At 37.0% G+C, this 22,742-nt stretch overlaps 1 protein-coding gene across 20 annotated transcripts in view; it reads right to left on the bottom strand.

Annotated features, from left to right (window-relative positions):
- Positions 1–22,742, bottom strand: part of CCDC171 (coiled-coil domain containing 171) — a 395,951-nt gene that overhangs the window by 130,478 nt on the left and 242,731 nt on the right. Inside the window, exon 23 of one of the 20 annotated variants that reach the window (XM_070052497.1) lies at positions 5,978–6,129. The exons of the other annotated variants lie outside the window; for them this stretch is intronic. Coding sequence (XP_069908598.1) covers positions 6,007–6,129 — 123 coding nt within the window. The 3' untranslated portion in view covers positions 5,978–6,006. Of the gene's footprint in view, positions 1–5,977; positions 6,130–22,742 lie in introns of those variants that run through there. 20 annotated transcript variants of the gene reach the window in all.

Here is a 22,742-nt window from a genome sequence, read left to right as displayed (position 1 = left end):
TTTCAACTAACAAAGTTATAGAAAGCACTTGATTCAGAATTATTCATGTTCCACAAATATTTTTCTTGTCAAAAATTATGAAATATGTTCACTGATATCTGCTATTTGTTTTCATCTGAAATACTCAGGAAAAATTTCAAAATGTAATTGTATAATTTTATCTTCAAAGTTTATGTTGAAGGTCTTAGAATCAGATATTCACAATGTAATGGAGTGTTTTCTAGACCTCATTTAAAATATCAGGATGCAAAATTGTATAGGGATAAGAGGATATCATAGAACAAACAAAACCATTCATTCTTTTGCCCACAAAATTTCTAAAATAACATTTTCAAACAGCTTTTATTGTATCTGTTGGACAGTGAGTTTAAATAATCCACTGTATATCCATAATTTTTTCTTTCTGCTCAGAACAACCACTATTGTCCTTCAAAATTTCAGTAGCATATAAGCAAAATGCTATAATTTCATGCATAAAACTCTTCCAACAGTCATCTTTTAATGCTTCACAAGTTGTATTAAGAAAAAAAAACTTGAGATGCCTACGTGCAACTAAAACAGTCAATTTACTCTAAATGCTGATGAATTGAAAGTAATCATCCAAACCAGGTATTTTAAAATGTTAAAAGTTTTTAAATTCAATTATTCACTTTTCAAACAGTTAAGGTGCTATCAAATACATGTCAAAAAATTAAACATAGGCAAGCTGCGATTATTTATTATTTATTTTAAATCTTTAGTATTGGCATAACTTCAAGAAATTTCACTATGGAAACAATCATTGATTCAAATCAACTTTTAAAACATGACAAAGAACAGATTTCTTAAATACATAATAAACCAACTAGTTTTGTGCCAGTATTAACTAAGATATTTAAATGCACTAATTTCTTCATTTAAAAAATTTTTGAGTCTTTTTAAAGTATTTCTGACATCTTTCTGGCAATAAAAAATGCTTTTTTCAGACATGAGAATAAAACTAATGATCTACCACCAGTTATGCATAAAGCCTGAATTCCTTTTTGAACAGAAATAATACAGTTGTGCCAATCCATTCAAATTCTCTTGCTCAGTAATTCTTAATGACAAGGTGTGCATCTCTGTAAGGGGACTGAAGCTCATTGGTCCGCTCTGAAAGAACCTTTGCCTTTAGATCATTATAAAACCACATCTGACCTTTCAGCAATCCTATGATATAATTTCAAATAAAATATAGCTCTTTGATTAGAATTTCTACTATATATCTAAAGCTTGTTTTCCTCCTTTAATTTCAACTCTTAGGAGCAAGTCAGGGAGCCATCAAATTCTTCTAAAGGTAACACTATTTCAGGAACATAGAAAAGGAACAAAAAGTAGAGTGAACAAAATGAAATAAATCATATTTCCTGGAGTATGAAAATTAAGAGATAGTATAGCATGGGGAGAAAGAGTATAATTATTTAATTTATGAGAGAATATTCATTTTAAAACCTGAGGGGCATAAACTTCAGTGTTTCCTAAGGTTCATAGGGGTATATACAAAACACCAAGATACAAAATGTGATTTGAGAATATTTTATCACTAATAATCACCTTTGAGTACAAAAGTAGAATCTTCAAAAATTCTAACACTAAGCTTTAAAGAAAAATATGTGTGTATCGTGTTTACATATTTATCTGTATCATATATAATATATGTCATATATAAATTTTTAAGTTCAGCTTTTCTTTCCTCAGATTGATCTAATTAAAACCCATGATAAACTTGATGGACTCCAATATTTTTCAAGTGAATGACTGAGACCCAGAGTCTTGGTGTGCCTCTAGGCAGCAAGGCAACAATGATAAGCAGCAGGTTAGCCACTAATTTCTCAACCAGGGTAGATTGTGAAAGTGTGATGTTCTGATATCCAAGAAACTGTTCAGGAGAGAATAGGATAAATCAAGTTTAATAACTCTGCTCCTAATTGTTCCCCCAATGCTCAACTCTAATTACTTGGAGAACTCTCCTGACTGTCACCTGATATTAAGTTGTTGGAGGCTGAGCCTGGAACAGCGAGATAATCAATAAACATTTAGTGGGGAGAAGAATGAAGATCCTGTTAAGCAGTGGGAACCTGCAGCACCCAAAGCCCTTCTGCTCATGAGAAAACCTGTGGGACAGCCATAGTGATTGCAAAGCAATAATCCAAAGCACTGTTTTTAGGCCTTGAGGCCTTTAGGCAACAGTACATTTGAGGAAAAAAGGTTAACACGGTCACCCTAATTACAGCCCACTTTCACATACTTCATATATAAGCGAAGACAAGCCAATTAGGTAGAAAGGAAGATAAGGGAAGTTTTATTTGTATACTAATTAAACCCCTGATGAAATTAAAGGAAAAACATACAGCTCTGTAATTGTGTCTGAGAAAGGTCACTTCGGGTTCAGTTATCAGAACAGCACAGCCTTGAGATACTTCACTTAATCCACAATACAGCCCTAATTTTGTACTTGGGTCTTAATATTTACCAAAAAAATAATAATAAATTCAAAGCCTGATACTGAATTTATCTTTAAACAGTGTTGTGAACAATTTTAGCTCTTAGAAAATTAATGCTAAATATGATAACAAGCTTCTTTTAAAAGATGGAAAAATATTCTACCTACATAAGAACCAGTGTCACAATACTATTTATCAAAGACTCCAGTTTTCATTTTAAATATGAACTGATTTAAAGTAAAATTTTATAATTCTGTAATAGCAAACTGTATTTTCAAAACTAACAGGCAATATCTTCATTGTATTCATTTTTATATAATGATGCTATGCTCCCCTTCATGTGTACTTCTGATAGTGCAGAAGACAGCCAATGCATTTACTAAACTACAAAAAAAACTTATATCTGATTGTTCTCCTAAACTGATCATGAAAAGCTACTGAAATTCAGCAGAACAGGTATGGATACAAAGGAAGTAGTCAAGTGATTATAGAAAAAAAGATTAGGAATAAAAAACATGGTAAAAGTGAATATTAAAACCTACACCCGGGGCCAAGGCTGTGGTGCAGTATGTTAATTCTCTGCGTGTAGCACAGGTATCCCAAAAGGGCACTGGTTTGTGTCCCGGCTGCTCCTCTTCCAATCCAGCTCTCTGCTACGGCCTGGGAAAGCAGCAGAAGATGGCCTAAATGCTTGGGCCCCCGCACCCATGTAGGAGACCCAGAAGAAGCTCCTGACTGCTGGCTTTGGATCGGCTCAGCTCTGACCATTGTGGCTATCTGGGGAAGTGAACCAGCGGATAGATGACTTTTCTCTCTGTCTCTCCCTCTCACCATCTGTAATGCTCTCTCTCAAATAAATATTTTTAAAAGTAATTTAAAAATATAAAACCTACACATTTAAATTTCCTTTATCTTTCCTATGGTTTCAGAAGTTTCTATAAAAACATCTATTATTATGGAATTTGAACACAAATTATTTTTAAGTCATATCTATTTCTAAACTTTAAATGATTATTATGGCAAATAATTTTTAAAAGTAAATTGTGAACATAAAATGAAATTATTTTGTACCAGTGAAAACATATTCTGCAATGGAAAATTTTAAAACTAACAGGTTTATTGAGATACAGTTCACATATTGCACCATTCATTCCACAATATTCAGTGGGTTTTATTTTATTCAGAGTTGTAAAACCATCACCAGTGGGTGGTCTTTTATTTTGAAGTTCTTTAAAACAAGAAAACCTAACCAAAGCATCATGGCTTTCCAAATATTATATGTCTAATTATTTCAACAAACTCTAATTTAAAACTATACAAGAAAAAAGTAAAAAAAAAAAAAAGAGTACTTTAAAAAGTTTGTAGAAAATAGAATCAAAAGATAAGTTTATTCTGGTGCAAAAATATTTTGACATCCATGCATATGACAGATCTTCAAAAAGCTAATGGAAATTTATATTATAAAAAATTGGCCATAGATTTCAAAATGTTTTGCACCAAAGATGATCTTTTAAAAAAGATTTAGTTATTTATTTGAAAGGTAGAGTTAGAGAGAGGGGGAGAGACAGAAAGAGAAATCTAACGCTGGTTCACTCCCCAACCAGTTACAATAGCCAGGGCTAGGCTAGGCCAAAGCCAGTAGCCAGGGGCTTCATCCAGGTCTCCCATATGGATGCCCAAGCACCTGGGCCATCTCCCGTTGCTTTCCCAGGTGCATTAGCAGGGACCTGGGTCACAGGTGGAGCAGCCAGAACTCAAACCAGGGCCCACGTGGGATGCCAGTATCACAGGCAGTGGCTTAAGCCGCTACGTCATGATGGTGGCCCCTAAAATGAACTTATCTTTTAATTCCATGTCCTATAAACTTTCTAAAATACCCTCGAACACAAAGTTTACAATTTCATTTAATAAAAGTTTTAAAAATAAAAAAAATTATGGCCGGCGCCGCGGCTCACTAGGCTAATCCTCCGCCTAGCGGCGCCGGCACACTGGGTTCTAGTCCCGGTCGGGGCGCCGGATTCTGTCCCGGTTGCCCCTCTTCCAGGCCAGCCCTCTGCTGTGGCCAGGGAGTGCAGTGGAGGACGGCCCAGGTGCTTGGGCCCTGCACCCCATGGGAGACCAGGAAAAGCACCTGGCTCCTGGCTCCTGCCATCAGATCAGCGCGGTGCGCCGGCCGCAGCGCGCCGGCCGCGGCGGCCATTGGAGGGTGAACCAACGGCAAAAAGGAAGACCTTTCTCTCTCTCTCTCTCTCTTTCACTGTCCACTCTGCCTGTCAAAAAAATAAAAAAAATTAAAAAAAAAAATTATGAACTGAATTCCATGAATCAGAATACTTGATTAATTAATACAACAGAGCATAAAAGCTAAAGTTATCCAAAAAGATGTGCATACCTCTCTAATATTTCTGGATGTCAAGGTAATCATCCAACAGAGTTCTTTCTCAGAGGGTACAAGATTACAATGATAGGCCATTAGGCCAGTAGGAAGACCAAGCCCCAGGAGATAACACTTTTATAGATTTTCTTTTGTCTGATGGGAAATATCTATGGATCCACACTCCTATAGACTAAAAGCTAATGGCTTATTCAATTTGGTAGAAAAAGTCAGTCATACAAAATGAAAGGCAACAGCACAAGTGTTATAAAGAACTAAGCTATATTTCTCTGGTTGGGGAGAAACAAGAGTATAACATTTACAAAAATACTAAATTTACTGATGGATGACTAACTTTTGAATAAATATTTCTAGATTGCAATAAATTAGATTACATATCTCAAGGCTCTAAAAGCAATGCTGGAAAAGGAAATAATGCCATGAGCAGCCCTATAATGTGACAGCTAAAAAATATAGTAAGAATTGAGTGGCTGATGGGTGAACCAAACTGTGCAGGTTTACCACACAGAAAGTTAAAATGATAAAATCATCAAATTTAAGCAGGGAGAGGTAAACAAGTCAAGGTTGAAATGAAAGAATTATACTAGGGTACTTTCAGAAGTTCATGGCAAATGGAATTAAAAGATGTCTATTTTTGTACAAAAAAATGTGAAATCTAAACAGCTTTTCATCATACTCATTTTCTATGAACTTTCTGAAGATAGTTCCATTATTTTATAAAAGCTCAAAAATCTGCGAGATCAGCAATTAGATAATTTATAATAAATATGTCACAGTAAAAGATGTTGGTACATGGTACAATTAATACATGAATTAATTTCAGTCAATATCAAATATATGAATAATTTGAATACAATCTTGTACAATTCTTAGTTATCTTCTTATGTGACAACTTATGAGTTTCTCTACTATTTCTGTCTCACTATTTACATATATAGACATATATATGGACATATATATATAAATATGAAATTAAAAGATAGCTTTTGGGTACAAATAAAGTTTAAACATTATGCATACCAGGGGTCTTGAAAAAGTACATGAGGGGCCGGTGCTGTGGCATAGCAGGTAAAGTCGCTGCCTACAGTGCCAGCATCCATATGGGTTCCAGTTCAAGTCCTGGCTACTCCACTCCAATCCAGCTCTCTACTATGGCCTGGGAGAGCAGCATAAGACAGTCCAAGTGCTTGGGCTCCTGCACCTGCATGGGAGACTTGGAAGAGGCTCCTGGCTCTGGCTTCGGATCGGTGCAGCTCCAGCCATTGTGGCCATCTAGGGAGTGAACCAGAGGATGAAAGACTTCTCTCTGTCTCTCTATCTCTGCCTCTCTGTAACTCTGCCTTTCAAATAAATAAATATATCTTTTTTAAAAAGGTACATGGAAAATATATGTGGTTTTAAAAACTATGCATGGGTGGGGGCGGTGCTGTGGCATAGTGGGTAAAGCTGCCACCTGCAGTGCTGGCATCCCATATGGGCACTGGTTCAAGTCCTGGCTGCTCCACTTCCAAACCAGCTCTCTGCTACGGCCTGGGAAAGCAGAAGACGGCCTAAGTCCTTGGGCCCCTGCACTCATGTGGGAGACCCAGAGAAGCTCTTGGCTCCTGGCTTTGGATCAGTGCAGCTCCCACCATTGCGGCCAATTGGGGAGTGAACCAGCGGATGGAAGACCTCTCTCTCCTCTCTCTCTCTCTCTCTCTCTCTCTCTCTCTGCCTCTCCTTCTCTCTCTCTGTAACTCCGACTTTCAAATAAATAAAATAAATCTTTTTTTAAAAAAAAAGTAAAATATAATAGAATGCAAAGGAACCTTATAAGAGGGTCCAAAACAAATTGAACGCTGTTTGGTCTATGCCTCACATATAAACCACAGAACTCTTCAAGGAACACTAAAGTGTTGTATAAGGAGGTAAGTGGAGAGAAATATTTAAAACACATCATAAATGGCAAAAAGGGGAGACAGTAAACAGAATGTTGAGAGACTTCTTCCTTGGAAATATACTCAGAAAATACAAAATAACTAAATGGAAGCTAAATTCATCATGACACATGGTGAGTCGGCAGTAATGTTTGCTTAGAATTTAAAGCAAACCTCATTTGGCAGCACTGCAGACCTCGTGAGTCAGAAACTACTTGCAGGGGACAAGCATAGTACTGCAACTATAATACAATCAACTCTTATAAGACCCTCTATGTTCTTCCAACGAATACCTAAGAAATTTGAGGGGATATAATATACCTAGGTTCTTCTGTTGGTCTTTATCAGCTACAAACTAATCAGCAGATTCCAAAACGTTCACTTAGTGGACAATCCTAACTATGTAGAAGCCCAAACAATTGCTAAATTCCGTGGTAATATTTTAAATGAGTCAAACTATGAATCCAGTTGTAAAAAACTATCATTTAGAATTTCAGTGCTGATTTAAAATCATGTCAGAATTACCCAAAACAACTGTAGAAGGATTTGAAAAAAATCTGAATAATTTATAATGATTTTCATGTTCCTAAGATTTAAATAGAGTATTTTGAATGAATTGTTCAATTTCAAGAATTCTTTTGGTTACATAATTGAATCATAGGGTAGGTATGGCTATTCATAGTTAAAATGCCCTCACATTAGTATTTTCATTGTAATATAGAATTTAACTTGAATATGTTATAAATTAACTTATTTTGATGAAACTATACCAAGTACCAGCTGAGTATATCATTCTCTCATTTAAGAGAATCTAAACATCACATTTAAAATTGGAAAAATTAGTTTTGGTTACTTTAGACTTAAATATAAATGAAATGAAGTTTGAGTTTAATCTTAAAATTACTAATTGGATGAATTTTTGTGCATTATGTTTTGATTAACTTTATAAGTTTATACACAGGGAAAAGCAATCTGAACAGCAAACATTTACTAACTTCACTATGTGGAGAACTCCTCCTTTACCTGGAGGCAAAAGGCCTGTTCTACAATGCTTAAAACAACGCCTGCCTTACACTACATGTTCAGTTATTCTCCATACAACTGCTGCTAGTCATCCTACAATCCCTGGTGGAAAAATTACTGCAGTGATAACTAAGTACCATAATCCCCATCATCATCCATCCACTCTAAAAGTGGATTAGATCTCGTTTGATTCTTCATAATCCAGTGAGGTAGACAGCATTAACATGCATATTTTACACATGAGTAAACTAAGAATCAGAGAAAGTAAGCAACTTGCCCAAAATTACATAACAACTATGTTAGTCTATACCAAAGTATGAGCCCCATTCTCCTGAACCCAAACTCTCCTCTTTTCGCTTAACCTAGTGGTATCAGTAAACATATCTCTGGATTTTACATAAAACCCATTAACTAGAAAATTTCCATAGAAACACAACATCAAGATTTCAATTATTGGGGACTGGCATTGTGACACAGAAAGCTAAGCTGCCGCCTGCAATACTGGCATCACATATCTGAGCACAGGTTCAAGGCCCAGCTGCTCTGATTCCGATGCAGCTCTCTGCTAACGTACCTGGGAAGGCAGTGGAGGATGGACCAAGTACTTGGGTCCCTGCACCCACATAGGAGATCTCAATGGTGCTCCAGGCTCATGGCTTTGGCCCAGACTAGTCCCAATCATTGCATCCTTTTGGCAAAGATTGATCTCTCTCTCTCTCTCTCTCTCTCTCTCTCTTTCTCTCTCTTCACCCTTCCCCTCCCCCACCTACCTGCCCTTCAAATAAAATAGATAATTCTTAAAAATATTCCAAGTATTTATCAAATTCTATAAAATGACTATTTAAATAGCTGCCTTCTATTTATACTGAAAGGCGGTCCAGTAATAACTTTAGTATTATATAATGATATACTTTCAAAATCAAAGATCATAGAATGCACGATTAAAGTTCTCTTTTGTGAAACTAGTATCAAAGGGTTGGCGCTGTGGCATCCCATATGGGCACTGGTTTGAGACCTGGCTGCTCCACTTCCGATCCAGCTCTCTGCTATGGCCTGGGAAAGCAGTAGAAGATGGCCCAAGTCCTTGGGCCCCTACACCCTTATGGGAGACCCGGAGGAAGCTCCTGGCTCCTGGCTTCGGATAGGTACAGCTCTGGTCGTTGCGGCCAATTGGGGAGTGAACCATAAGATGGGAAACACACCAACCCCGTGCCTCTCTTCTCTCTGTGTAACTCTGACTTTCAAATAAGTAAATAAGTGTTTAAAAAAAAAGAAGATAACATCAATATCATTTATTAAATGTACCAATAAAATTAAAAATAAATACTTGCCAATTGTGAATTGGGTAGCAATCCATTACAGTATAGAATTTTATGTTATTCAAGGTACACTGGGATGTTGGTTTTTTTCTAATCTTTCAAAAAGCATCAACATATCAATAAAAGAAACATGGTATACATACATAAAAGAATATTATTTAGCCATGAACAAGAATGAAATCCTGACATTTGCAGCTAAATGGATGGAACTGGAGATCGCTACATTAACTGAAATAAGCCAGCCACAGAAAAATATCAAATATTCTATCTCATATGTGCAAACTTAAAAAAAAAAGTTGATCTGAATTTAGAATAGTGATTAGCAGAGGCTAGGAAGGGTGGGGGAGGATAAAAGGAGGAGATTGGATAATGAGTATCAAAACAGGGTCAAACAGAAATAACAAGTTCTAGTGCCCCACAATATAGTGGAGTGACTACAAGTCACAATAATATACTATATACTACATAAAAAACTGGAAGAGAAATGCATAGAGCCTTCAAATACAAATGAAAGATAAGGAAATAGAGGGCCTTCTAGCATGGCATGATTAGCTGATGCTGTGTGCATGTGTGTGAATATTACATTGTACCCCATAAAGATGTACATGTGTTATATGTTAATCAAAAATTTATAATAATCTGTTTGGAAAAAGCAATGATCTTTGTATCTCTTTCCTTTAAAAATAACAATAATAGTATTTAACATTCCCAAAAATCTTGAAATTCGGCTGCCTAGTGTAATCTCAACTTTTTAAATATTTACAACAGGGGCTATCACAACAGTGCATCAAGCTATCAAGCTCCAGAATGCAGCACTTGTAGCTACCTCATCCTGTTAAGATCTTAGTTACTATGTAAAAGACACTTTCCTGCCTCATTTGATTCAAAAATGCTTCTCTTAAATAACTGATGCCATGCAGACTATCTCACAGTGTTATAGAAATGGAAGAATTAGTACTCAAATTTATTTGTCAAAAATACAAAAGCAGAATTGCATCTGACTCAAAAGAATTACATTATACTAAAGCAGAAAGAGATGAAGGAGATAAAATGGGGTAACAAGAGAGAATGGATAGAGATCAACAACTGAAATGCAGTTCTGGTGCCATCCCAGGTCCTAAACATTTACCCGCAGTAAGCCTGTAAAGATGAGACAGACAAAGCCAACAGCAACAATAAGGCCTGTCTTCATTTCCCACATATCTCTGATGCTATGAACAAGAAGGCAGAACACAGAATGATTCTCTTACACAAAAAGCACACAAGGTTACTTCAAAAATGTCATGAAAAATGGAATTAAAAGGTAAGTTTATTTTGGTACAAAGAAAATTTGAAAACCATTCATAGTGTTTTCATAAGCATTTTTCCATGTAGTTTTTGAAAACCAACATAGTTTTCTTCAAATTGGCCACTGAATGCAAATCAATCTCTTTTGGTACCTAACCAAAGAAAGGGTTGCAGATTCCAACATCAAAAAAAATCTGGCTATTTTGGATTTGTTTAGACTATTTCATCTCTAATTTTGCTCCTCCCAAAGGGACATTTTAAGGGAATAAAAACAAATATGGGGGCCAGAGCTGTAGCCTGCAGCATCAGCATCCCATATGGGTGCCAGTTCAATTCCCAGCTGTTCCACTTCTGGTCCAGCTCTATGCTATGGACTAGGAAAGCTGTAGAAAACGGTCCAAATGGCCAGCGCCACAGCTCACTTGGCTAATCCTCCACCTGCAGCGCTGGCACCCCAGGTTCTAGTCCCGGTTGGGGCGCCAGATTCTGTCCCAGTTGCTCCTCTTCCAGTCCATCTCTCTGCTGTGGCCTGGGAAAGCAGTGGAGGATGGCCCAAGTGCTTGGGCCCTGCACCAGAATGGGAGACCAGGAGGAAGTACCTGGCTCCTGGCTTCAGATCAGTGCAGCGCACCAGCCACAGCGTGCCAGCCATAGTGGCCATTTGGGGGTGAACCAACAGAAAGGAACACCTTTCTCTCTGTCTGTCTCTCTCTCACTGTCTAACTCTGCCTGTCAAAAAAAAAAAAAAAAAAAGATGCCCCAAGTGCTTGGGCCCCTGCATCTGCATGGGAGACCCAGAGGAAACTCCTGGCTCTTGGTTCTTGATCAGCACATCTCCGGCCATTACGGCCATCTGGGGAGTGAACCAGCAGATGGAGGACCTCTCTGTCTCTCTGCCTCTCCTCCTCTCTCTGTATAACTCAGACTTTCAAATAAATAAACAGATTTTAAATATATATATATATATATATATATATATATAAACAGTTTACTGAATTGGGCAGACTTAAAGGAGTACAAGTAATCAAAACAGTTTAATCATTTTTTCACCAGTAACTTAAAATATTCCCTGTTAGATTTCCCAACGGATTCTTAAAGATACCTTGAGTAACCAACATTTTTGCTTTAGAGCCGACCCTAAATATCTTAGTTCAACATAAGATGGGACTGTCTTGTGTTTACTTACTCATTTAACACACATATTTGTATGCCTATTTATGCCAAAGCCATAAAGAATAATAGCTAACACCGCCTGAAAACCTACTCTATGCCGGATATTAATGCAGTTAGTCTTCTTAACAATTCCATGTGGTAAGACATACTATTATTCTCATTCTACAAATGAGAAAACTGAGGCACAGAGTTCAAGTAACTTGCCTACAATTTACATGGAGCCAGGCTTCAAAACCGAACTAACATGTAAATAAACACACAGAATGTACTCCCCTTGGAAACGAATTTCTTATCTAGAAAAAAAAAAAAAAAAAAGGAGAAGCGTTTCAAAAAGAAGCAGTATTGGGGCAGGCCTTGTGGTGCAACAGGTTAAGCCCCCACTATGGATGACACTTTCCCTTATCAAGTCCCTGCCACTCCATTTCTGACCCAACTCCCTGCTAATATGCCTGGGAGGTAGCAGACAATGGCTGAAGTACTTGAGTTCCCGACACCCATACCGAAGACCCAGCTGGAGTTCCAGGCTCCTAGCTTCAGCCTGGCCCAGCCCCAGCCATTACAGTCACTAGGGGAGTGAATCAGCACATAGAAGACCTTTCTTCTCTTTCTTTCTCTGTTTTTGTCTCTATCTTCTTCCTTCTCTCCCTTATTCCCTCCCTCCCCCTCTGTCACACGGCCTTCAAAAATTTTTTTAATTTTTTAAAAAAGAAGCTGGTATTAGGCCGGCGCCGCGGCTTACTAGGCTAATCCTCCGCCTAGCGGCGCCGGCACACCGGGTTCTAGTCCCGGTCGGGGCGCCGGATTCTGTCCCGGTTGCCCCTCTTCCAGGCCAGCCCTCTGCTGTGGCCAGGGAGTGCAGTGGAGGATGGCCCAGGTGCTTGGGCCCTGCACCCCATGGGAGACCAGGAAAAGCACCTGGCTCCTGGCTCCTGCCATCGGATCAGCGCGGTGCGCCGGCCGCAGCGCGCCAGCCGCGGCGGCCATTGGAGGGTGAACCAACGGCAAAGGAAGACCTTTCTCTCTGTCTCTCTCTCTCACTGTCCACTCTGCCTGTCAAAAAATAAAAAAAAAAAAGAAGCTGGTATTAAAGATGAATATTCAGTGCTGTGAAGAACATTATTAGCAGAAAAAAATAGCATGTTGGAGAAATTCAAGAGGTAGAAAATGAGGTGCTATTGAGAATGATGGAAGGGTTTAAAAAGGTCTATATAAGCCAAACAGCTAGGACTTGTAACCTTGCAAATGACTTACATACACTGTTTCATACAGCTATATAAAGATATGGAGGACTTAAGAAGAAAGCTTGAATTAATGGAATCCCAACCACCCTTTTTTACCTGGAATTTGCTTTAATTTTTTATGAGCTTTTGTATAGTATTTTCGTTATAAAAATGGTTCTACAGCTAAATATTCAATTTTTGTCATAGGAAGCCATGGGAAGCTACTAAAGAATTACAGGCCGTGAAGCATCATTCTAATCTGACCCAGGGATCATATATACAAACTCTAACTGCCAAATTAGAGTAAATACAAGAGATCATTCTGCCCATATTCCAACAGCTCACTTAAATCTTCAGAGGTACTCTAACCAAGGTTTAATTCCATGTCACCTTTGAGTAAATATATTCAATAATTGCACTAAATTTAGAAGGATTTTCAAAGGAACTAGCATGTAACAGTTTTCTTTAATATGCTAAAGCGTATTCTATCAAAATTTACTTCTACCTTACTCAAGCAAAGTATATGTTAAATATGTCCTTTCTATAAATACAGCAACCTGGCCATATATTTCTATTTCTACTAATTACTCTGAAATCCTGCAGGTTATTTGAATTATATGACAGACAGCCAAAAACAGTAAGTTACAGTAAAAAATACATGATAAAAAGTACATTGTTCTAGGAACATCAACACAAAGATTAACAATTGAACTCAATGACTATTTTCTGTGGGGCACTACACTTATTTGCTCTATAGTTGTTTTTTGTTTGTTTGGTTTTTGTTTGTTTGTTTGTTTTTTGCCAGGCAGAGTTAGACAGTGAGAGAGAGTGTTATAGACAGTGAGAGAGAGACAGAGAGAAAGGTCCTCCCTCCATTGGTTCACTCCCCTAATGGCTGCTACAGCCGGCGTGCTGCACCAATCCAAAGCCAGGAGCTGGGTACTTCCTCCCATGCGGGTACAGGGACCCAAGCACTTGAGCCATTCTCTGCTGCCCTCCCGGTCCACAGCAGAGGGACTGGAAGGGGAGCAACCGGGCCTAGTACCTGGCGCCCCAACCAGGACTAGAACCTGGGGTGCTGACACCGCAGGCGGAGGATTAGCCAAGTGAGCCACGGCGCCGGCCATGCTCTATAGTTTTAACATGTTTTCAGCTATTGTGTTGTATTATTTTGAAGAAAAAGAGGTTGGAATCAAATTAGCACTGACAATAACTATTAAATGAGATTCCTAAATAACTAAAAGGGCTTGTATTATGGTATTAGCTTTCCCATTACATGATAAACCATGAAAGTTATTTGTAAATGCATATGAATGAAATATATAATCTTTAGTTCTTCTTCATTTCCATTAGTTATACAAAGAGTTAAGCTGAGTGACACAAAAAGTGTTAAAACAAAGATGAAGGCTCATACCTAAACAACAGTTACTGAATTCAAACAAAGTACAGAGAAGAGGCAAAATGACAGACCCAAGTCTCACTGTAATCCCTTCAGAAACTGTTCTTAGGAAAACTCCTGTATTTGTTCAGAAAGTAATAGTTTAAAAATATATATTATAAGGAAGTAATAATACAGCAGAACCCAGAACTTATGGGTTTGTTTCAAATGGAAATTTCATATGTCTCTGTATGGAAATGAATTCATACACATACAACAGCAACATTGGGTTATAAGTGGCTTATCATAAAATTAGTATAGTATATATTTCTGATCCTTCTGTAACCAACCCATTCACCTGAAGAAAAGCATAGTTGTCCTATCCTACTAAATAAACGAGATCACCATCTAGTGGTGACTCCTAGAAATGTCAGGAATATGGCTTCTGGACCTGAAAAAATGATCAATGGAATGTGGTTAAACTTGAGTACCTGTCTACAGCATTCAAATTTACTTAAAGAAAAATAATATAACACACTGATTAAATTTTTGCATACTAAGAAAAACTTTACAGCAAGACAGAAAAATATCAACTAGATATATGGCTCCCTTAGACAATTGTTTTCAACCCTACTAACAAAGGAAGAGAAGCACAAATATTAAAAGGTAAAGTTATGCCAAATTTGGCCAATAAGGATATGTATAAAACAGATTCATTTTTCTGCATATTACTAAGAAAAAAGTTAGCTATTACTGTAGATTGTAACAAGTGTACTTCAAAATGTTCATGACAAATGGAATTAAAAGATAAGTATATTTTGATACGAAAGGATTTCTAACCCATTCATAGTTTTTCATAATCTGCATTTCCATGGACTTCTTGAAGATCTTTGGTTGTATTAACCCAAAGCTACTTGTTCCATCTGCCTGAAGGAGTATACTCTCCAGTCCCAGTAAAGTCAAGCTTGACCATGTAAACTAGTGAGCAGTGCTTCTTCTAGGAAGATTATATAGTACCTGCCCTGTGAAAATCAGGAGTGCCCAAGTTACTTGCTTTGGCAATGAAATCCAGCAAAAAGTCAAATTTCACTTCCTAGCCTACACAAGAGCAACAGTGTCCCAGATAAGCCCTGGCATGTAGAAACATACAGAAGCACAGTCAACCCATGATGAATATGTATAACGTGTAAGAAATCACTTCTTGTAGTAAGGCCACTAAGGTTTTTCAGTCACTTGTCACTACAACATAACACAAAAGATCTTGACCATATTTTCACATCTGGCAATTTATTCTAGAATTTTTGAAACTATGAAGTCATCAGAAGACACTTTAGGATATCAGTTTCCAGCCTGGTTTAATAGTGGTTAGCTAGGAAAATAAATAAATTTTAATTAAATATGAAAAATCACAGTAGGTCATTTGAGACATAGATCAATATAAAGATATGACAAAAACTATCTTACAGAAAAATATTGAATTTACACACTATACATGAAAACGATATCTATGTAGCTATAATTCATAAAGAACATTTTCTTCATTGTCCTCTCTATATATTTTCATTTAATATTTTTTGTTCTAAAATACCTGATAAAAACATATATAGGAAGTTATTCTTGTTCTTTGCCTTCTTAAAAATTATATTTGTTAACATTTTTAAAAGGCCATAATACAACTATAAATTTTAAGAGGGGTACTATCACACTATAAAGTATGACATTATATTTGTAAATATATATTACTAATATTCATGTAGGTGTACAAATACATTAAAAATATAAAAAGTATATACCAAAATAGCAATAGAAACATTCCCTTTTTAATTATTAGTATTTTTCTTTATTTCCAACATGTTGATAAATTTTATGTAGAAAAAAAAGTAACTGACCCAATATTCATTAGCTCAGTTTTCATTATAAAGTTTAGCCTAAACTTATATAGCAGATGTTATAACAATAGTACTTGAAACTGATTTCCTAAATGTACTGTACTACACTAAGGTAGGAAATTACTCAGTTATATAACATTTTATTAAATGGTAAATATGCACATATACACATATGTAAAATGCAGCTAGATTTAATCACATTTAGCCAACAGTTCTGGAGAAAGGATTTGATCATCTGTTTACCGTACAAAGAACAAAAAGCATGGCTCTAACTATTTCCTAGGCTAACAGTCGCCTCACACTTCATACCCGGCTGATTCAAGGGATTTTGTCAAACTCCTCCCCAATTACATTTGTCTGTTTTTAAGACTTTTTAGCTGTGATATAGCACAGAAACCCTAAATCCACATGCTTTACTGACAAATGGTTTTCTAAATTCCACCGGGACTCTGTGTTCTGTGTCATAAGACATAGATCAGAAAAACAGATGCACTCTATTTCATCATAGAAGCACACTGGATGATTTTTGGTCTGCTTTGATACTCTGACTTTACCCTCAAAATAAGATAAAACCACTATCAAGGTGTTTCTGTTCCATCTATCACAGAAATTTTCCTTGTTGGCACTCTTAACAAAATCCTTGTAGAGTGCATATACCTCCCTGCCTCACTTTGGCAATCGGCCAGGTTTTTGCTATCAAAAGATAAAACTGACAAATATTCTTTACCCTTTGCAGTTTCAAGCATTCTAATTTTATCAAGGTTAATGCTACTTTATAAATTTTTCCGGGGGTGAAACATAGAAAATAATACTTGCCAGCATTCCAAAAGATCAAAGCACTAAAAGACATATTTATTGGGTAACCACTCAATTGTGAAAATACTAAAGTAAAATGCAATTCGCTAAGATAAGTAAATCCTAGTGTTTTCTGAAATAACAGGTTACATAAAGATATAAGGGTGCACTATTACTGAACTTCCAAATAAAACTTAAATATGTTAATTAAATGTTTCCTATAAATAAAAATGTATAATGACTTAGAATAGCCACAAATAAGGGTAAAATTACCTAAAAAATGAATACATCATCACTATTTAATCACACCAGAAATATCATTACATAAGTAGATAATTACTCCAAATGTTTGAGATATTTAAATTTATGCTCATTTCCATTACAAATCTAATATTCTAAAGTTGGTTACTATAATGTGCTATAATTAAATATTTCTGAAGCAGAATCACCACTGAGTGTCAGAATAAGAACTAAAACAATCACCTTCAGAGAATGAAAAAAATGTTGTTTAATTCGTTAATTTACATTAATAATTAGAAATTCTTTTCTGGTTTAAAATTGAATCCATTGCAACAGATAAAAGTATTTCAGAAACCAGCTTTGTGGTAAAGCAGGTTAAGCCACCTAATGTAATGTTGCCATCCCACATGGGTACTGTTCGAGTCCCAGCTGCTCCACTTCTGATCCAACTCCTTGCTAGTGTGCTTAGTTAAGCATCAGAAGATGGCTCACATGGGACCAGCGTTGTGACACAGCAGGTAACGCCACTGCCTGCAACATAGGCATCCATATGGGCACTGTTTCATGTCCCAATTGCTCCACTTCCAATCTAGCTCCCTGCTAATGTGACTGGGTAAGCAGCAGGCGATGGCACAAGTTACTGGGCCATTACCACCTGCATGGAGACTGGATGGAGTTCCTGGCTCCTGGCTTCAGCCTGGCCTAGCCTCTAATCATTGGGCCATTTGGAGAGTAAACCAGCAGATGGAAGATCTCTCTCTCTCTCTCTCTCTTTTTACCCCCATCCCCTTCTCTCTGTCTCTCAAATAAATAATTTTTTAAAAAAAAGCATTTTCATAGTTCACCATGGAATATTTGCAATTAAACTGTACAACTTGGTTCATTTTTGTGCAGCATTCAAAAGAAATTATTTTTCTAAAAGAGAAGTTTTACTATTATCTCCTCAACAGACATTTATGGGTTCAGTTCCTTGCTCCATCAATTACTAGCTCTGTGTTAAATTTTCTGTGCCATTGCTTCCTTCTATGCATATTATGACTAAGAGTTATCTCAAAATTGGTTTTAAAAATTAAATAAGGGGCCAGCACTGTGACACAGAAGGCTAAGCCTCCACCTTGAGTGCTGGCATCCTATATGGACATCGGTTCAAGTCCTAGCTGCTCCAATTCCAATCTAGCTGCTTACTAATGCACCTGGGAAAGCAGTGAAAGATGGCCCAAGTACATGGGCACCTGCATTCATGAGGGAGACCCAGAAGAAACTCTTGGCTCCCTGCTTTAAATAGCCCAGCTCCAGCTATTGCAGCCATTTGCAGAGTGACCCAGCGAATGGAAGATTCTCATTCATTCATTAATTCATTCTCTCTCTCTCTCTCTCCTCTATCTGTGCCTTTCAAATAAATAAATTTAAAAAAAAATTAAATGAGATACCATCTGTAAATTACTTAACAGAATGCTAAAAAATAAATCCTAGCTACTTTTATCCAATACAAGGACAAATGCTAACAAAATACACTTTTTTTTTTTAATGGTGAAGCATAATTTATTTTGTAAAGATATGTTTATTATAAATGGGGAAAAGAGTACATCTGAGTATTAAGGTTACTTAATGACTGTAGAGAGACAATTAGTGTCATCAGGACCTATTGCTTCCCTGTGATTAGACTCACATGACCAGTGATGTTTGACTTCCCATTGCATCATGCCAAACACATTTCAATGTTTACCGTTCCTTCTGGTACTAGGTATACATAATTAAGATGCCAAATTTCAACTTTAATCTGTAAGCTCTAACCTGTTAACATACAGAAATTTATATGGAACATTTTTTAGTAAATTAACGCCACTGTAATAAATTGGAATTTAAAAATGTCCATTTATCCCTCCTCAGGAGATGTGTCACATCCACCTTTGATTCCTGTCAAGGAGTTCACTGTTTTTCTTTTTTACAGACCCTTTTGCCTCTACCAATGATATCTTGCTAAACCTGTCTTCAGCTCAATTACTTTAGAATCTGCTCATGGAGTCTTCCATTCCTTTCTGGAACCAAGGAAAATTTGAAGTTCTGGCTCCAGATTTCTATTGTTCCTATTATATTTCACATGTTGTTCACACCACACATAGCTGTGGGCCCAGACCTATCTGCATGGTTGTGACTTTAGCATTCAGATGGCGAATGAATGCAGATCTTCTCTGGGCTCCCCCACAGCAGCTCAATCATCGTACCCTATCCTCCCTCTGCCATGGAATTCATCTGGGGCAAAAGTAATCGAATCCAATTATTTGGGGGTGGGCATTGTAGCATAGCAGGTGAAGCTGCTGCATGTGACGCCAGCATCCCACATGGGCACTGGCTAGAGTCTCGGATGCTTCACTCCTGTCCCACCTCCCTGCCAATGGCCTGGAAAAGCAGCAGAAGGTAGCCCAAGCGCCTGAGCTGCTGCAACCACGAGACCCACAGAGGCTCCTAATTTATGGTTTTACTTATTTATTTGAAGACAGAGTTACGGGGAGAGGGGGGCTGCGGAGAGAGACCTTCCATCCTCTGGTTCACTTTCCAGATGGCTAAAACAGCCAGAGCTGGGGCGTCCTGAAGCCAGGAACCAGGAGTTTCTTCTGGGTCTCCTACATGGGTGCAGGAGCCCAAGTACTTGAGCCATCATCCACTGTTTTCCCAGGTTCATTGTCAGGGAGCTGGATCAGAAGTGGAGCAGCCAGGACCCGAACCAATGCCCATATGCGACACTGGTGCTGTTAAGTAGTAGCTTTACCAGCTATGCCACAGTGCTGGCCCCAAATAATAAATAAATCCTTTCTAAAAAATAGATTTAATTATTTGTCTCTCTTCCTTCTGAAAGTATTCTGGGAGCACAGGAGGGAGAGGAGGAGTGGGGTCTGGAGAAAGAACACATCACATTAGCAGAATCAAGCAGCAGGGAACATTAGTAAATGACCTCTACACTGGAAGCTTATAAGTTTAGAAAGAACTCCCTCTATAGTTAAATATAAAACAAATCATGGAGCAGGTGTAAGTCATAGGATAATACAATTACTTATTTAGATTATGTTTAGCAGAGGAAATTCTTTACTAAAAGACAGATTCTTATCTACTGGCAAAAATCAACTCAGTCATTATAGATTTTATGTGGCATAAGCATTAAAAACTGAATATAATTTATAAAATTCCAAATAATTTACATTTCCTTGAAAATTCTACTTTTCAGGCTTAAATGTACATTTTGGATGAAAATTTAAACTTAATTTAAGTATGGCACATCAATAGACTCTAAGCCAGTCTCGGCTGACTACAGTGAAGTAAAGAAGAAAGAGATTGACAAGTGTATCACTCAGAAGTGGATTCAATAGTTCAACAACCTTGAAGATCTATCTGGTCTTTCTATTGCATTTCACAATTAAAAGTTTAAAAAATAAAAAATCTTCCTAGACTTAAACTTCGATGAAAAGGAAAAGAAAAGCATGGGAAATGTTGATTAAGATGAAAAGTGAAGACAGCCTAAGGAAAATTTCTTGTAAGCATTACCTTTTTACAAAAAGCAAGACAAACAAATGGGAAGCCAGGGCAAAGGGACAAAAAAGAAATCAAAACCAAAATTCTCAGATACCCTCTAATGATAAGGAACTTAAATACTGCAACAAAAAGAAAGAAGGAAACCCAGAAAAATCATATACATTGATATTCAGGCTACCATGAAAAATATTATTTCAAACAATTTTTAAAAGGCAGTTTTGTAGGCTTATTGATTTCTTTTATACATTTCAAGGTAAAATAGTTACTTTGTAGTTGACTCAATAATATAACAAAGATCTCTCAGGAATCTGGATTTAACAAGAATCTTCTGTATTTTTGAAAGAAAACCATAAGACAAGTTAAAGTTCAAAAGTAACTGGAGCAAATGGTATGCAAGTACATGTGCTTAACATGCAATCTACTTATGCAATAATCCCATTTTTCTTCCAGAGCATAAGTCAATAAATCGTTCCTACTGCACTATAATTCTGAGGTCATGGCCAAAGATGTTTATTAGTGTAATTACAATGTAGAAATAATACCATTAAGCCTCCAGTTCCAGGTTTCATAAATTAATAGAAATAGAAGATTTAGAAAGTGTCAAGTGTGTTTTAAGTATCAGACACTAAAATAATTCCTAGGATAGCTCTGTTCTTTTATATGATCTTTTAGCTTTGTTTCCATTGGATCTTTCACCTTGCTATAACTTTTTTAAAGTACTTGCAAACTGAAGTTTTGTGATTAGAAAAATTAATATATGATCTTAGGAAAAGAGGAAGAGCCAAAATTGTCAAACATCTGAAAAGAACTCATTTATAATATAATGAATCACCCAACTTTTACTTTATACACCCAACAGTTACTTTAAAGGAATTCCTCAACAAGGTCTCAGCATTCAATGTTTAAACACTTAAGATTTTACCCAGCTCTTACATAATGTTTGAAACCTATCCCTACACAAGAATAAATATGCACAAAACCAATAGATTCTTGATTGTCCTCCAACATGCAAAGGCTTTGCTTTTTATGTCCAATAATGAACAAAGAATAGAACTTCAAAGAAAAAAAAGTTTTCCTGCCTCTTTTTTGACACTATGTCAAAGAATTTGGGTACACTGGGACTGACACTGTGGTACAGCAGCCTAAGCGGCTGCAGGGCCAGCACCCCATATGGGAGTCCTATCTGCTCTACTTCTGACCCAGTTTCTGCTATTGCACCTGGGAATACAGCGGAGGATGGCCCAAGTGCTTGGGCCCCTGCATCCACATGGGAGATCCAGAAGGAACTCCTGGCTCCAGACCAGTCCAGCTCAAGCTATTGAGGCCATCTGGGGAGTGAACCAGTAGATGGAAGACCTCTCTCTCCCTCTCTGTAGCTCTTTCAAATAAACCTTAAAAAAAAAAAATGGCTACATTATTGTACATGAGAAAGAGAACTACATTACATGACAATATCTAATTCTCAATGTCTAAATTTTCTATGTTGGGGGATTTTATTGCCATTAGAATTGACTAACAAGACCAGGAAGCTTTAGGGAGTTTTGTTTTTTAATGTGCTTTCCTTCTAATGGGCAGCAAACAATAGTACAGAACTTAGAAAACAAAAATCTTGCTTCCTTTTGCCACTGAAATAATATATAATGTGATACTGTAGAAGCTGTTGATGAGCTTCCGCTGGTTATGGCATAACTGAAATGTTGAAGGCCGACATAAATCTCAACAGACCATCTAGCTCTGATGGATCTTCCACATCTTGATTTCTTAGAACTTCTTACCACCATAGAAATAAGCAACAAAAACACTTTCATGTTAGAATATTCCGTTTAAATTAAATATTTAATTCATGCCACAGTAACTGTTGAAAATACTAAAAATATACCAAACAGTATTCCAACACAGGTTTTTCTGGGTACTGCCAGTTGTACCACTGCTTGAGGACTACTGATGTAATGAATCTCAAAAAGACTTTATGAACACCAGCTCCTCTACCAAAGAGGACAGATTAAAACAGTTTCCTTAATAACCCTCAGAAGCAAACTTCCTTATCAATATTTGTTGCCATTATGACACATGGTTTTTCATTTATAACATGAATGCCTTGCATAGAAAGTTTTACA

This window comes from Oryctolagus cuniculus, chromosome 1 (genome assembly GCF_964237555.1).
Source record: "Oryctolagus cuniculus chromosome 1, mOryCun1.1, whole genome shotgun sequence".
Taxonomy (NCBI): domain Eukaryota; kingdom Metazoa; phylum Chordata; class Mammalia; order Lagomorpha; family Leporidae; genus Oryctolagus; species Oryctolagus cuniculus.
The sequence above is the reverse complement of the archived record's forward strand: the minus strand, read 5'-3'. Positions and strand labels throughout refer to the sequence as shown.